The sequence below is a fragment of the Pleurodeles waltl genome, chromosome 2_2 (genome assembly GCF_031143425.1).
Source record: "Pleurodeles waltl isolate 20211129_DDA chromosome 2_2, aPleWal1.hap1.20221129, whole genome shotgun sequence".
Lineage (NCBI taxonomy): Eukaryota > Metazoa > Chordata > Amphibia > Caudata > Salamandridae > Pleurodeles > Pleurodeles waltl.
This window is the reverse complement of record NC_090439.1, coordinates 896826165-896841717: the sequence shown is the minus strand read 5'-3', so window position 1 is coordinate 896841717 and position 15553 is coordinate 896826165. Positions and strand designations below refer to the sequence as shown.

General features: G+C 44.2%; 1 protein-coding gene across 1 annotated transcript in view; it reads right to left on the bottom strand.

Moving 5' to 3' along the window:
* Window positions 1-15553, bottom strand: part of RIMS2 (regulating synaptic membrane exocytosis 2) — a 1513920-nt gene that overhangs the window by 536536 nt on the left and 961831 nt on the right. The window contains exon 14 of the mRNA XM_069220600.1: window positions 12079-12209. Within this exon, the coding sequence (XP_069076701.1) occupies window positions 12079-12209 (131 nt within the window). The remainder of the gene's footprint in view (window positions 1-12078; window positions 12210-15553) is intronic.

Genomic DNA, 15553 nt, shown 5'->3' with positions numbered 1-15553 from the left:
GCCACCGTGTCACCATCTTTCCCAGCTATACCATCTTGTTGACTGAGGCTCCCGGACAGTAGCTACACCACCAAGTGTAAAATGGGCCGGGATCAACGCTGTCTTGTACCCATCAACCTGAAGCACCCCCCGCTCCATATGGACCGTTACATCAGGTTGGCAAGTTCCGCACCAACCCTGTGCTCGTCACACTTACAGTTAAAGTTAACTATTGTAAAAGTTATTGTTAAAACCAAATGGGACGTTTCCCGGTTACATGAGTTAATCAATGCCAATACCAAGTCGGGCTACCACAATGTAAACATAAAGAACATGCTAGGTAATCCTAAGGCAAAATGGCTGAGCACAATAGGCACAAAGAACATCATCAACATATGGGAAGCTAGGCTTGCGAAATCACTATGCGCTTGCGTAAAACCACATATACACCATGGCCTCTCAAAATCAACGACATATTCCACATTATAAAATACTCACATGGAATATAAGAGGCATGGCATCCATTAGTGAACGACAACGGATCTATGCATATCTCAGAAGACACCAAATGAACGAGTTACTTACCTTCGGTAACGACTTTTCTGGTGGATACATTAGCTACCTGTGGATTCCTCACCTAATGAATACTCCCATGGCGCCAGCCTTTGACGGAAATCTTCTTCCTAGCTTCTGCACGTCGACGAGGACGTCACTCTAGCCCGCGCGACGCCGTCTAACGTCATACAGGCAATAAGAGGTCCTCCTCGCCGACGTCAGTACCAACATTTTTTTACGTGCATGAGAATAATAACCCATTGCAATGAAAGAGCAAAGCAACATCCCATAACATTGTAAATCACACAACATTGCAATAAAATGGCTGTAGATTGAATATAACTCTCCTTTTTTTTTTTTTTTTTTTTTAAATCAAACAAACAAATATATGCAAATCATGTATATACAAAAAGATATATACATATATATATATATATATATATATATATATATATATATATATATATATACACAAGTATCCATATATACAAAATCTATTGCAGCCTTGAAGACCAAGAGGAGCGCACTCAAGGATTACTTGGTAAGACCAGAAAGGCAACGGGGAGGCGGGTGGTACCGTGAGGAATCCACAGGTAGCTAATGTATCCACCAGAAAAGTCGTTACCGAAGGTAAGTAACTCGTTCTTCTGATGGATACAACTACCTGTGGATTCCTCACCTAATGAATAGAGTCCCAAAGCAGTACCACGCCCGGTGGTGGGTGCCGAAATGGTCAAACCAAGAAATCCTGCAGCACTGACCGTGCAAAATGGCCGTCCCTTCTGACCTCAGAGTCCAGACAGTAATGTTTTGCAAAAGTGTGAAGGGACGACCAAGTTGCGGCCTTGCAGATGTCGACCACAGGAACACCCCTGGCCAAGGCCGAAGTGGCCGACTTAGCTCTGGTGGAATGAGCTCTAATGCCATCAGGAGGATCCTTCTTTGCTAAAGAGTAACAGATTTTAATGCAAAGAACAACCCACCTGGAGAGTGTTCTCTTGTGTACTGCCTTTCCTCTCCTCTTGCCCACGTATCCGATGAACAGCTGATCCTCCAGCCTGAAATCCTTAGTTCTATCAATGAAGAAGCTTAACGCCCTCTTTGGGTCCAAGCGATGAAGTCTCTCTTTCTCCTTAGAAGGATGAGGCAGAGGATAGAACGTGGACAAAGTTATTGTCTGGGCCAAATGGAAAGGTGAAACAACCTTCGGGAGGAAAGCAGCCTTGGTCCTCAACACCACCTTATCCCCATAAAAAGTTGTATAAGGGGGTTTTACCGATAAGGCTTGCAACTCACTCACTCTCCTTGCAGATGTTATAGCCACCAGGAAGACTGTTTTAATAACTAAATACCTTAAGGGGCAAGAATGCATAGGCTCAAAAGGGGACCCCATAAGGAAAGTAAGGACCAAGGACAAATCCCATTGAGGCATAACGAATGGTTTTGGAGGATATTTATTTAGAAGACCTTTCAAGAATCTGAGAACAATAGGGGATTTAAATAATGATGGTTGGTCTGGAAGACAAATGAAGGCTGACAAAGCCGACAAATAACCCTTAATGGTAGCCACTGCACAACCTTTCTGCGCTAAAGACAGAGCAAAAGACAAAACGTCCAACAGATGAGCATGTAAGAGATCAATCTGTCTCTCTCCACACCACATAACAAATTTAGACCACCTATTAGCGTAGATAGATTTAGTGGAGTGTCGCCTGGCCGCTAATATAACATCCACTACATCAGGCGGGAGAGAGAAGGAACTCAGGTTGCCCCGTTCAATCTCCAGGCATGTAGGTGTAGACTCTGGAGGTTGGGGTGTAAAACCTGCCCCTGCGACTGCGAGAGGAGGTCTGCCCTGAGAGGGAGACGGAGCGGAGGGCACAGCGAGAGTTGGAGAAGGTCGGAGTACCACACCCTCCTTGGCCAATCCGGAGCTATTAAGATGACTTGGGCCTGGTCTTGGCGAATCTTCCTCAACACTCGAGGAATCAAGGGTATGGGGGGAAACGCGTAAAGCAACTGGTCGCACCAGGTTATCAGAAACGCGTCCCCCAATGCTCCCTGCACCGGATACTGGAGACTGCAGAATAACGGACAATGCGCGTTCTCCAGAGTGGCAAACAGATCTTTCCGAGGAAACCCCCACATCTGGAAGATTAAACGGACTTGATCTGGATAGAGACGCCACTCGTGGTCGGCTGAGAATTGGCGACTGAGACTGTCCGCACGTACATTCAAGACCCCGACCAGATGATTTGCTACCAAGCAAATCTGATGGTCCTTCGCCCAGGACCATAGTCGAAGAGCTTCTCTGCAGAGAAGGTACGACCCTACTCCTCCCTGTTTGTTTATGTACCACATCGTGGTAGTATTGTCCGTCAGGACCTGTACCGACTGACCACGAAGGGAAGGGAGGAAGGCCTTGAGAGCCAGAAGTACAGCCCGTAACTCTAACAGATTGATATGAAACATCTGTTCCTCTGGAGACCAAAGTCCTTTGATCTCCAGATCCCCCAGATGAGCTCCCCACCCTAGAGTGGAAGCATCCGTTATGACTGTGGCCACTGGTGGCGACTGCGCGAACGGCTTTCCTTGTGAAAGATTGTTGCTCGCAATCCACCAGTTCAAGTCCACAGCAGCATCTCTGGAGATCTCTGAGACCTTCTAGATCTCCTTTGTGTTGAGACCACTGCCTTCGGAGGCACCACTGAAGAGCCCTCATGTGCCAGCGAGCATGCGTGACCAACAGTATGCAGGAGGCAAACAGACCGAGCAGACGAAGGACCTTGAGGACTGGAATGACCGCTCCACCTTGAAACATTGGAACCAACGCCTGAATGTCTTGAATCCGCTGAGGCGGAGGAAAGGCTCGATTCAATGTTGTATCTAGTACTGCCCCTATGAACAGGAGGCGCTGAGAGGGCTCCAGGTGAGATTTGGGCACGTTCACCGAAAAGCCCAGGTCGAACAACAACTGGGTTGTTGACTGCAGATGATGCAACACAAGCGCCGGAGACTTGGCTTTGATCAACCAGTCGTCCAAGTAAGGGAATACTGCTATCCCCTTCCTTCTGAGCTCTGCCGCAACCACCGACATCACCTTCGTGAAAACTCGAGGTGCTGAAGTAAGACCAAACAGGAGGACCGCAAACTGATAGTGCTGCGACCCTACCACAAACCGGAGATACTTCCTGTGCAACTTGAGTATCGGGATATGAAAATAAGCGGACATCTTGCCCCCACACTCTCGACAGGGCTTGAAACCCGACTTCCTCTGAGACATTATTACCGCTGAGAAGAACTTCGCAGCAGAAAATACACTGTAGCTACGAAAGTAACAGTAGCTCCCTCGAAGATAACCGTTTCGAATGCACGGAAAAAAGGGAACTGACGTTGGCACGTCGGCGAGGAACTCTTATTGCCTGTATGACGTCAGACGGCGTCGCGCGGGCTAGAGTGACGTCCTCGTCGACGTGCAGAAGCTAGGATGAAGATTTCCGTCGAAGGCTGGCGCCATGGGAGTATTCATTAGGTGAGGAATCCACAGGTAGTTGTATCCATCAGAAACATATTGCCATGCTCCAAGAAACACACCTGGATGCACCCTCGCTTGCAAGCATAAAAACAAAATGGAGGGGACAACTATATGGCACCATCTTTTCAACATATGCACGAGGAGTGGCAATCTGGGTAGCCCCCGGGGTCCCACATATTGTGTCCCGCGTTCAAAGTGACCCAAATGGACGGTACGTGATTTAGAAGGAACATTAGACGGTAACCCTATAGCACTGATAGCACTATATACTCCCAATGTAAATCAACGGGAATTCCTCTGGTCACTTAACAACAGTAGGCTCGGAGACCCCGCGGCAGATGCAGTATGGGGAGGAGACTTTAATTGCGTCTTAGACACCCAAAAAGATCGCTCCATCCCCCCACTAGCCAGTGCCCCAACTAAACGTGCGTCACTCGACCTGACAGAATGGGCCTCTAACAATGGGTTAAGCAAAATTTGGAGAACTGGCCACCCTACATTGCGTGAATACTCTTTCTATTCACCAGTACACAAAATTTACACCAGAATAGATATGTTTTTCGCATCATCCAACATAATCTCAAAGATAAGCACATCTGGCTATCTAGCCCGCACCATATCAGACCACAACCCATACTATGCAACTTTGCTATGGGGCTACACAAACACCCGCATCCCAACATGGCGCCTACAACCAGAAGCCCTAACTGATCCTCCCTTTAATGCTGAAATAACCAATTGGCTATCGGACCATTTCTCCCTAAACAAAAATTCAACACTAACACGCGCCACGGAATGGGACGCCCATAAGGTCGTAATCAGGGGACAATGCCTGGCAGCCTCCGTGGGGGTCAAAAAAACACTCACTAGGGAACTACTAACGCTGGAAGCCAAAATACATAGAGCAGAGATTGAAGCCTCAACAAGCGACACCCCATCAGCAATACTAAATCCACTGAAGGCGAAATATAGAGAAGCCGATGATAGACTTGGTAGGCATGACTACAGACACTTTAAAATGAGGCAGCACGCAGAAGGAGACAGATCAGGAAGATTGTTAGCATGGCTGGTACGTCAACCATCGCAATCCCTGCCAATAGGTGCGATTAGGTTACAATCAGGTGATATGGTTAATACTCAGGTAGACATAAACAGAGCCTTCTACATGTACTACCGCTCTTTATATCAACCCACTACCCCTCCAAAAGACCAACAATTGACTGAGCTACTAGCACAGATTCCCCAAAATCCAAACATCACCAGCAACGCAGATATACTTGACGGTCCCATCACCATTGAGGAACTTCGCTTGGCTCTCTCTCAAATGGCACGCGGCAAAACCCCTGGTTCAGATGGTCTGCCAGTAGAATACTATAACTCACAAACCACTCACCTTCTACAACCTCTCCTCGAGGTGTTTAACGAAGCACGCAATAGAAAACAGCTACCAGACTCCATGCGCGAAGCACTAATAGTAGTCCTGCCAAAACCAGGCCGCAACCCATTAGACGTCAGATCCTATAGACCACTCTCCCTTCTGAATTCTGACTGCAAAATGTTAGGGAAGATCCTGGCAAACAGACTGCTCCCTCACCTACCGCACCTCATACACTCAGACCAATCAGGATTTATCCCAGGTAGGAATACCTTCTTAAACATAAGACGGTTAATTTGCATCATGCACAATACCACAGAACCAGAAACTGTGGCTGTGTCTTTAGATATAGAAAAAGCATTTGATACGCTCGGTTGGGATTATCTCTTCCGCACTCTTAAAGCGTTTGGTTTCCAGAGCGGCTTCATCAGCTGGATCGCAACATTATACTCCAAACCAATAGCCTGTGTCAAAACCGGTCAAGTAATATCGGAAGCATTCCCCATCGGTAGAGGCACTAGACAAGGATGCCCACTCTCTCCGTTATTATTTGCAATAGCCATGGAACCACTGGCAATTAAGCTTCGCAGCTACGCTCAAATATGGGGCATCCAGGAATTTAAAGCATATCACATCATATCCCTATACGCAGATGATGCCATGATATATTTACGCAATTACTCTACCTCTCTATCTGGGGTTATGCAAATATTGGATACTTTTGCCCTTGCCTCTGGCCTACGTGTCAATTGGACTAAATCATGTATTTTCCCTCTCACTCGTATACCCACCGAACAGCAAATGACACTCCCTAGTCACCAGTTACCATGGGCTTACCAGACCTTCAAATACTTGGGCGTTCAGATATACCACTCTTTGTCAGACCTAAGAGAAGGCAACCTAGACCGTTTACTCCGCTCCACCCGTGGCTCCCTGTCATTTTGGAGCTCGCTACCCTTATCACCTATGGGCAGGACGGCCATAGCCAAGATGCTAGTACTACCGAGATTCCTATATTACTTTACCGCGCTCCCGATATCCTTGCCACGCTCGTTTTTTTCGCAAAATACACTCACTACCAACTGATTTACTCTGGGGCAAGGACAGGCGCAGGGTAGCACTAGCCATCACGCAATACCCACAAGAAGAAGGTGGGATTGGCATGCCGAATCTAGAATTATATTACGTAGCAGCCCAACTGCAATGGGTCACAATGTGGCTCAACGAACCGACTATTCCGGAGTGTATAGCGATAGCTGCTCACACAGCACCACAAGCGATACTGACCTCTTTGCTGGCAGGACCCCCATACCCAGCAAATCATTCACCTCTATGGAACACGGCCAGGCACTGCTGGCAGAGATATGTACAAGGCAGAGCACTGTCCTTACTCCCCCTTGCTGCCACTGTCGCAAGTACCGGGCATACAAGCTCTCTCCTCCTATCACGATATACGCATGACTAATACCTTGAACCTGGGAGACCTTTACTCGAGCTCCAAAGCAAGTACGTTTGCAGAATTGGTGGCGGCTGATATAATGCAACCTGGGGCTTTCTTGACATACAGCGCCATCGCTAATATTTTACACAACCTATGGGGACGTAGCCCCAACGAACCTAATGAATCCCTTCTACTCACTTCAGTACTTTCAATGGGTAACGCAAAGGGTACCATTACCAAATTATATAAAACACTCCTAGCAAGCAACTGCACTGCCTTAACTCAGGTTAAACACCGATGGGATTCAGTCCTCAATACATCAACCACTCAGGAATCCTGGGAAGCAGCCCTCACCTCTATTAAGTCCGTATCTCGTAATATTAGGCTAAGATATACGCAATTTAATTACATACACCAATGATATCTTTCTCCGGCTCGTATCCATAAAATATACCCAAATTCTAAACCAATATGTCCAAGGTGCGCCACCCCTGCAGCTAACTTCTACCACATGGTTTGGGAATGTCACTCAATAAATACTGGTTGGTGTCACATTATTGAAACCACGGCAGACATAGTGGATCACGCGTTAACACCCACTCCGGAATCCTGCCTGCTTGGTATACGACACCGTGTTAAGGGAGATAAACACACCCACAAGTTTGTAGACCTGGCATTTGTGATATACAAGCGCCTGATCGCCACACATTGGAAGGCCCCAAATGCCCCTACTCACTCCACCTGGCTAAGAGACTTGCATAGTTGCGCAATAGCAGAGGCTCAAATACTAAGACAACTGCAACTTAAGGGACAGATACAGGAAGGCGCTGCAAGCTGGGATCTTTTCGTAGTAAAAATAGAATCCAGAGATGACAAGTACCCTCCCTGAGATGCCCAAAGTAAAGCACATCCGTTAATGGATCCCCTGTCTGATACTCAGCAAGCACAACACCCGTCCCCTCTTTCCTCTCCCTTCCTCTCGCTATGTACTAATAGGCTGGCAGGATATCATCACACTCAACCGAAGCATAAAATAAATTATTAAACGGAGCCGCACTCAAACGCGAACTGAAACGCCATGCTCGTGCACCACTAGTCTTCTGGCCTTGATCCGATATTACTAACTAACCACGCCAGGTAAACGCAAAAGATAGTTACCTCACGTGCCTATACAGCCCAATGTAAACACCATTACTTCCGATACCGATATATAGACCTATACATATTGATTGACAAGTCTAGTATTGAAAGTTACACAATGTTAAGTTATACGCCAGTACGCTAAAATGTACCTGTATTATGCACAAACCACTAATATGCATGGATATATATAAGTAGTAAAGTTGTGTATTCTCTCGCTAAGTGGAATGTACTGTAGCTCTTGTATTATGTTTTGAATAACGTTGAATAAATAGATTTTAAAAAAAAGGTATTTACCGAAAGTAGGTAATTTGTTCATGTGATAGAGACTTCCAGCTGCAGATTCTTTACCTGTTGAATAGATCCCTAAGGAATACCTCCCCAGAAGTGGGTCTCTGGACCATTTTCATACAAGGAAGTCCTGCAGGACCGAATGGGCAAAGTGCCCATCTCGGTGGACCGGACAGTCCAGGCAGTAGTATTCTGTAAACATGTGCAAGAAAGCCCACGTTGCTGCCTGGCAAGTAGCACATTCTTAGCAGCCCACACTCTATTAATCCCAGAATCATTTAACGAAGGGACACAGAAGTGTTGTTACGTCCATCTACTTCACGAAATGGTGTTTGCAACTTCCTTGTGTTTGAATTCACATTAAAAAAAACACATAAACCACAGCAGCAACAGCTTCGCATGGCAAGACATAACTGCAAAACCTTACATCAGCTGTGTTAAATATAGTTATGGTAACTCAGTCTAATGAAAGCTTTCCTGGGATTTTCTGATGGAGACGATCCATGGTCTCCACAACATAATACAACATATACAGTTGTAACATGCGAACAGAGGAAACAAAGTCACTTAAAGAAGCTGCTGAAACAAGCATTTGCAATGTAACAGGTCTCACATTTGCTCGAGTTAAAGCTATTAGCGTTGTAAACTCCTAACCAGACTTTTTTTGCCACATAAATTGAAAATGAAAAGTAATACAGTTTCACATAAGCAAGCTGATTCAAAGCGCCACAGCATCAGTGTGAAGCAGCACACAAAAGGAAAAAAGATCCCTTGCAGACAAACGTATCGGTAAAAGTGCCAGAAGCCATCTAACCGGGGCCATGTCCAAGGTGGTAACTAAACCGCCTCAAGGAGGGACAAATGTAAAGCACTTAATAATGAAAATAAAGGATTTTTGAAGGGCAAGCCCATGAATGAGTGATAGTGATGGGTGTGCAGTGGGCGTGGTTAAAAGCCCAGATACATACCAACACTTCGGAAAAGCAGCGTTTGCGTGCTGCTGTGCCCGACCTAATAAAAATGGGAGCATGCCCTATTGAAATGACCTGGATGATATCAGAAAAGCTATGTTTTTGCAAGACAACTCTGGTGAGAAGTGAGCGATCGTGAACATCTCTCAGTGTTGGGGGCTGTACTACAAAATTGTGGCTTCTCCTTCATCAGAACAAAGAACTATCAGTGCATGAAGGGCATGACTTGGACTACTAGAAGTAGACCTTCTCAAAATAACAAGAGGACGGTTTATGTAACTATGCCTAAGTAAAGGCATAATCTTTGACAAATCATGAGGTAATCAAGGAACGTCCAGAACGATGCTCCCGGATCTCATTTCTACAAATAACTAATAAGGTGGAGAGTCATATTCTGAGCCCACTGCTGCCAAAGTAACTGGCAAGTTGGTCATCCAATAAAAGATGCATTAATATAATCATGCTTTGAGTTTATGACAGAGTTGACCCCAGTTTGTTGATGCTCATTGTGAAAAAATATTATACTCTACAAAGCAGGCAGAGCAATAGTATTGTTCTCTCTACACCAGATTAAAGTTTGCCACCTGCGTTACTCTTATTTTTACTTTACATGAATTTGGAGTTTGATGCTCAAAAGGAACAACTGATCTGAAAAATGGCTTATTAAGTTAACTGTGTTCTTTGGGGCTTTCAGCATCAGGTCTTTCTGTCAGTGGTGCTGGATCAATATTCAGGGTGGGGCTGCTGCCATTAATTATATATCACTGAAGTCATAGGGACTGTGAAAGAGCCTAGAGTCATGCATAAAACAAGAGTGGCACATATTCCACGCACATTCAGCAGGAGACTGGTAAATGTGTTTGATATTTAGTCGGTGGTACACTTTGGAGCACTGGCGTAGTGGCACGTTTTCAGTTGAAATAGTTAACTTGAATAGACAAAGTCTACTATTAACTATAATCTTGGGTTCTGGAGTAGCGGATAAAACTATATACTGTATAAAGGATAATGTATGAAAATCAAGTTTCATGGAGTATTTATCATTTGTGCATAATCAAGTAATCGGTCTTGATTTGGGCCTATTAATATTATGTGTTTCCGTCACACTTCAGAATTATATAAAGTGTGCTTCTTATGTGCATTGTTTTGAAATAATTGTAGTTAATTTACAGATATTTAAACGTTGTTGTGCGCTAGAAAAAGACTGAGGTCCTACAGCTTTTCCTTTCACTCCTTGTACCCTAAGAAGGTTGTCACATAGGCCACTTTTACAAAATCCTCTCACTTTGTAATCAGAGAAAAGTAAACACCAGTTTCCTTGTTAAAAAGATAAGCAGCATTTGTAAGAAGACATAGCCTGACATTTGACCTTTGTCTTTGAAAGACAACAAATGTGACAAGACAAGCGCAAAATGTAAAGGCATCTGTATAGCTCACCTACCTTCTGAACTTCAGCATGGCTATTTTGAGGGCACCCACAGCACCCCTGTTTGCAGCGACTATGCTCTCTGGTCAAGACAGAATCCTTAAAGAATATGACAAATGTTTCTGCGGACTAGTGACTTTCAAATAAAACTCTAAATGATTGCTACCCAAATTCTTGATCACAAAGGTGATTCATGAATTTTAAGTGCTAGGTACAACGGCACCAAAACAAGTTAAGGGAACTGTCTCTAGCTTCACCATATGCCCCAAATCCAGGAAAAAACATAAACAAATCACATAACGCATCCACTGATCCTATATACCATAGCTAGATGATAAAACAGGCGAGCACAGCACACGATTTTAAAGGATGTAGATGCATCAACAAAACTAGGTGCTTCTGTCAGCCTCAGCAACACCATAACCCTCATACCCACCAGAGCAGTCTGTATCATGCATAGGGTGGTAACCTTATTTCTGCTGATTTCGAAGATGTGCTTCCTTCACAAATTCTGCAATGAACTCACAACAGCCAGTTCCAAAATTTGGAAAGTCAATAGCAGACTGCAAATACGTTAATTTGAACTGAAGTGGCAGGCAATTTCATGGATACACGGTGGCTGACAGGCCTAGGGGACCATCTCCGGGAGCAGGGGTGGCTCCTCCACTATGGCCAGCAGCAGCAGCAGCAAAACGTTTATAGTAAAAACAGAATAACCTCTGGTTAATATGTTTTTACTATAAAAGGGGCAGGGTCACGGGTGTGACAGGGACAGAGGGGGAGTGCACAAAATTCCACCTCAGTGCGCATGTATGTTTGGCCGGCCGTCTCAGGCCGACCAAACATACATGCGCACTAGGCTCTCTCCAACCCGGCACTGTGTTTCCGGGTTAGAGAGAGCAAGCAGAGGCTCCCACTCTGCCTCGGCGCACCCAGGCTGGGCGCTCCGTCCAGTCCTACCGCTGAGCAATAGGATTGGACGTAGGGCAGTGCTGGGAGCCTGTGCCTGCAATGCAAGATGGAGCAGAGCAGGTGGCGATATATATATATTTTTTATTATTATATTTTATGTTTTTTACCAACCACCCCACTGCCTGCCCGGGAGTATATGTATGATACAGGGAGGCTACTGAATGGAAATTCCCCATTCTCGTAATTGCCCTTAGCTCACTGGAATGTACCAGCCGCAATTGCAATTTCGGCATCAGTCTCTCGCCAAACAATAAATAGGGATATTGTAATGAGGAAAGAAATAATAAAGTTCAATATCTAAGGGAGAGGAAAGTGGTAAATGCAACTGAAATAGAAACTAGGAAGGCAGCATTATAGCTAATTTATAATTAATGTTTTCTATGGAATTCATACCTTCGATCTGGGAGAAAGTAAATTTTTACATAAGGATTTCTCGGCCGGCCGTCGTCTCTTGATGGAAGGTCCTTTGCTCCCAGTATCGTGACTATCAGCTGATGACCTACTTTGTCATACCACAGTTTTATCTGTAAAGTAAAAATATATGCAAACGTTAATTATTCTTGAACTCACTATATGCCACTACCAGGGCTGCCTTCCTCCCTGCTCTATTCTATTGACTAACAGAGCATTAAATATGTGACTGGCTATATAGAGTTAGAAAATAACAGGTTGAAAACCAACTGAAATTACTCAAATGACACAAAAGTAAAAATAATTATAGAGATAGCGCATATATGAATAAAACTTCATGAGAAGAGAGGCACAGCTGCCTAGAATATAAAACCACAAACGTTTGGAAAAAAATGTTTGTTACTAATCATGGCTCTTAACGTCATGGTTTGCTAACTTCAAAAATTGACATACTGGCAATGTTTATTTAAGGTTGAGATACTTGGAAGATTGTGTTGAAAAATGAGATACTGGCTGTCTCTAAATATCAAAGAAATGAAAAATTGATAAAACAATAGTAGGCTAAAGGTCATGTTGGCAGGGGAATTCGAAGACTGAGTACAAGGAAAATAAGTGACCTTACAAAATGAAAGATGGCTCTATACATGCATGTGGCGATTGTCACTCACCAGGAGCGAGCCACCACAAGATTTTAATTTCCCCAGTCAGGGGACAATGACGATTTTATATATTAAGACTGGCATCATTTTGTGCTATAATATGGGATTCTCCCTAGAGTTCATTCATGAAGGTCATGCTGAGAAGTAAAAGTTTGAAGCTATTACTATAATGCAAACAATAAACATACATGACCCTAGGCAAGCATAACTACACTTAAAAGACATTCTCATCAACATTGATACATTTACCTTTGCAAAGCAAACCACAACCACGCATTAAATTGCATTATATCTCATGTACATGTGTATAAAAATAGATAGATAGACAGATAGATAGATATACGTATATAAACATATATACTACGTATATTACCTACTGGTGGTCGCCAGTAGGTATAGTTAGGACCTAGTGTCCATTGAAAAAGAGTTTTTTGACTTGGCTATATCTTTGGCGTCGTTTGATGAATCTTCCAATTTTTTCTTTTTAAAGTCTGCCCAAGGATCTTGTTTTGCATGTAAAGTTTTGGGGTGATCCCTTAAGCAGGGGCTGAGAAAAAGGGTTGGGTTAATTTCAATAGGGATTTTGAACACAACTACAGCCCTAAACGCAGGACAGAATTCCACCAAATTTGGCAGAAGGCTAGCTTTTGGTTCAGGAAGAAACGTTTTTGTTATTTGGTGTAAATCCGTTCAGTAGTTTCAGAGAAATTAAAGGAAAACCAAATTTGTACATCTACAAACTCAAACACTTAGCAAACCCTCCAGATCTTGTGCAGAGAACTGACTGGGTGCCAACACTACAACCAGGAAGTGTTGGCAGCCATTTTGAGATTTAGTTTCAGCTGAGTCTAAAAAAAACAAAAAACAAAACAAAAAATATACAAGGGGGCAAAGTAGGATTACCTTAACCCCCTAGCCTTGGTGCAGGGGTCCTCCTACAACCACTCCATGGCAATAAGGCATTTTTTTATTTAATTATGGTGAAATTCCAGAATTTTTGTGAATTTCACCATGAATTCTTCAAAAAAAGCAAGCATGGTCTCCTGCGCTTGCTTTTAATTTTGTCCCTGGGTGGTCCAAGCCCCAAGGGCATATGTATTTTTTAATATTAAGGACTGGGCACATGGGGTCCCCCCTAAGTTTGTTAAAAGCCCTGGGGACCACCACCACCCTGGGCTAGGATTTCACAGTATGCAGGGGGACCGCACAGAACCCCCTGGATCCCAAGGACCACCACCACCTCCCCGGGGCAACATATTAAAAACAATGGGCGGGGGCTCTGCGGAATCCTCCTGTGCCCCAGGCACCACCATCTCCCCAGGGCTATATTTGAAAAATAGGTAGGGGTCAGGCGGATACCTCGGGGACCAGTACCTTCCCAGGGCAACTACATTTAAAAGAATATGGGGGACACGCAGACCCCTCCCTCCTCCCCCCAACTCCGGTGACCACCACCTCCCAGGGGCTATAATGTAACAGTATACGGGAGGCAGTGGAAACCTCCAGGCCCCGGAGACCACCACCTCTCCAGGGCTACATCATAAACAAAGTTAAGGTGGCAACAGACCCCGCTCCCCTCCCTCCCCCCCCAGAGTTCCGGGGACAAACAAATTGCCCAGGACCAAGGCAACGGTGTTAGGGTATATGTACCCAGCCCCCTTTTTTTGTGCATTATAAAGGCCATGCGTGGGCCAGGCTTAAATGGTAATAGGGGGTTGGTGGCAGGGCCACAGGCCAGGCCCTGCTGCCAACCCCCACTGCGCATGGCCAACGGCCGTGTGTGACACAGTGTTGAGTGGTTAAAGGGAGATAGCCACAGGTTCTGCAGCCAAACCCCGTTGTGCATGGCCAAGGCTGTGCATCGCGTGGGGTTGGGTGATTATAGGGGATTGGCCGCAGGTAACTATAAATTGCTCCTTCGACATGCACTGCTAATTACACCACATATTACTTCAGTTATGACATCTTTTATGACATCATTGATAATATCACCTTAACATTTGTAATACAATTATTGACGAGAAAACTGTATGACGGGGGAGCGAGTTATAGTTACCTTCGGATGCAAGTAATAATTACTTGAGTTAACCAAAACTATAACTGCTGAATTTCTATGGTTTTGTGCAAGTAAATTCAGAACCTACCTAAAACGTCCCTGTAGCCTTTGGTTTTTAGGTGAATTTCTGTGTTTTTTAAATTCTATTTCCTAACTATAACATCACTGTAACCTTTTTTTCTGTGAATATATGTTTATATATAATAAATATATTTATATTTATTATATATATATATATATATATATATATATATGTATATATATATATATATATTTTAACCATTGGCAGTTGCCATTGAGTAGGTATCTATGGGAAATCAATGTTTTGATTTGTGAATAACTTGAATGCCATTTCATATAACTTCACAAAATGTTCCAAAAATGGGGCTAACCCACCTGAGCTTCTTCCTGGAAAGATCTGGCGTGATCTGTCAAGCAGGGGCCGAAAAAAACGGGTATCTCATAACACCTTTTTCCCACTTAATTTTTCATAGGAACATTGAACAGCAATACAGCAAAAATGTCTGAACGGAATTACACCAAATTTGACAGAAAGTTAGATCTTGATCCATTAAGCATGCTGTCTGTGATTTGGTGTAAATCTGTTCAGTAGTTTTTGAGAACTCGAGGCTCAAAATGTGTGTATATTTCATGGCATGGAGCCACCACAGATCCTTCACAGTGGATATGGGAACTCAAGCACCTGTTGTGACTGGCTGGCTGAAACCTGAAGGAAAAAATG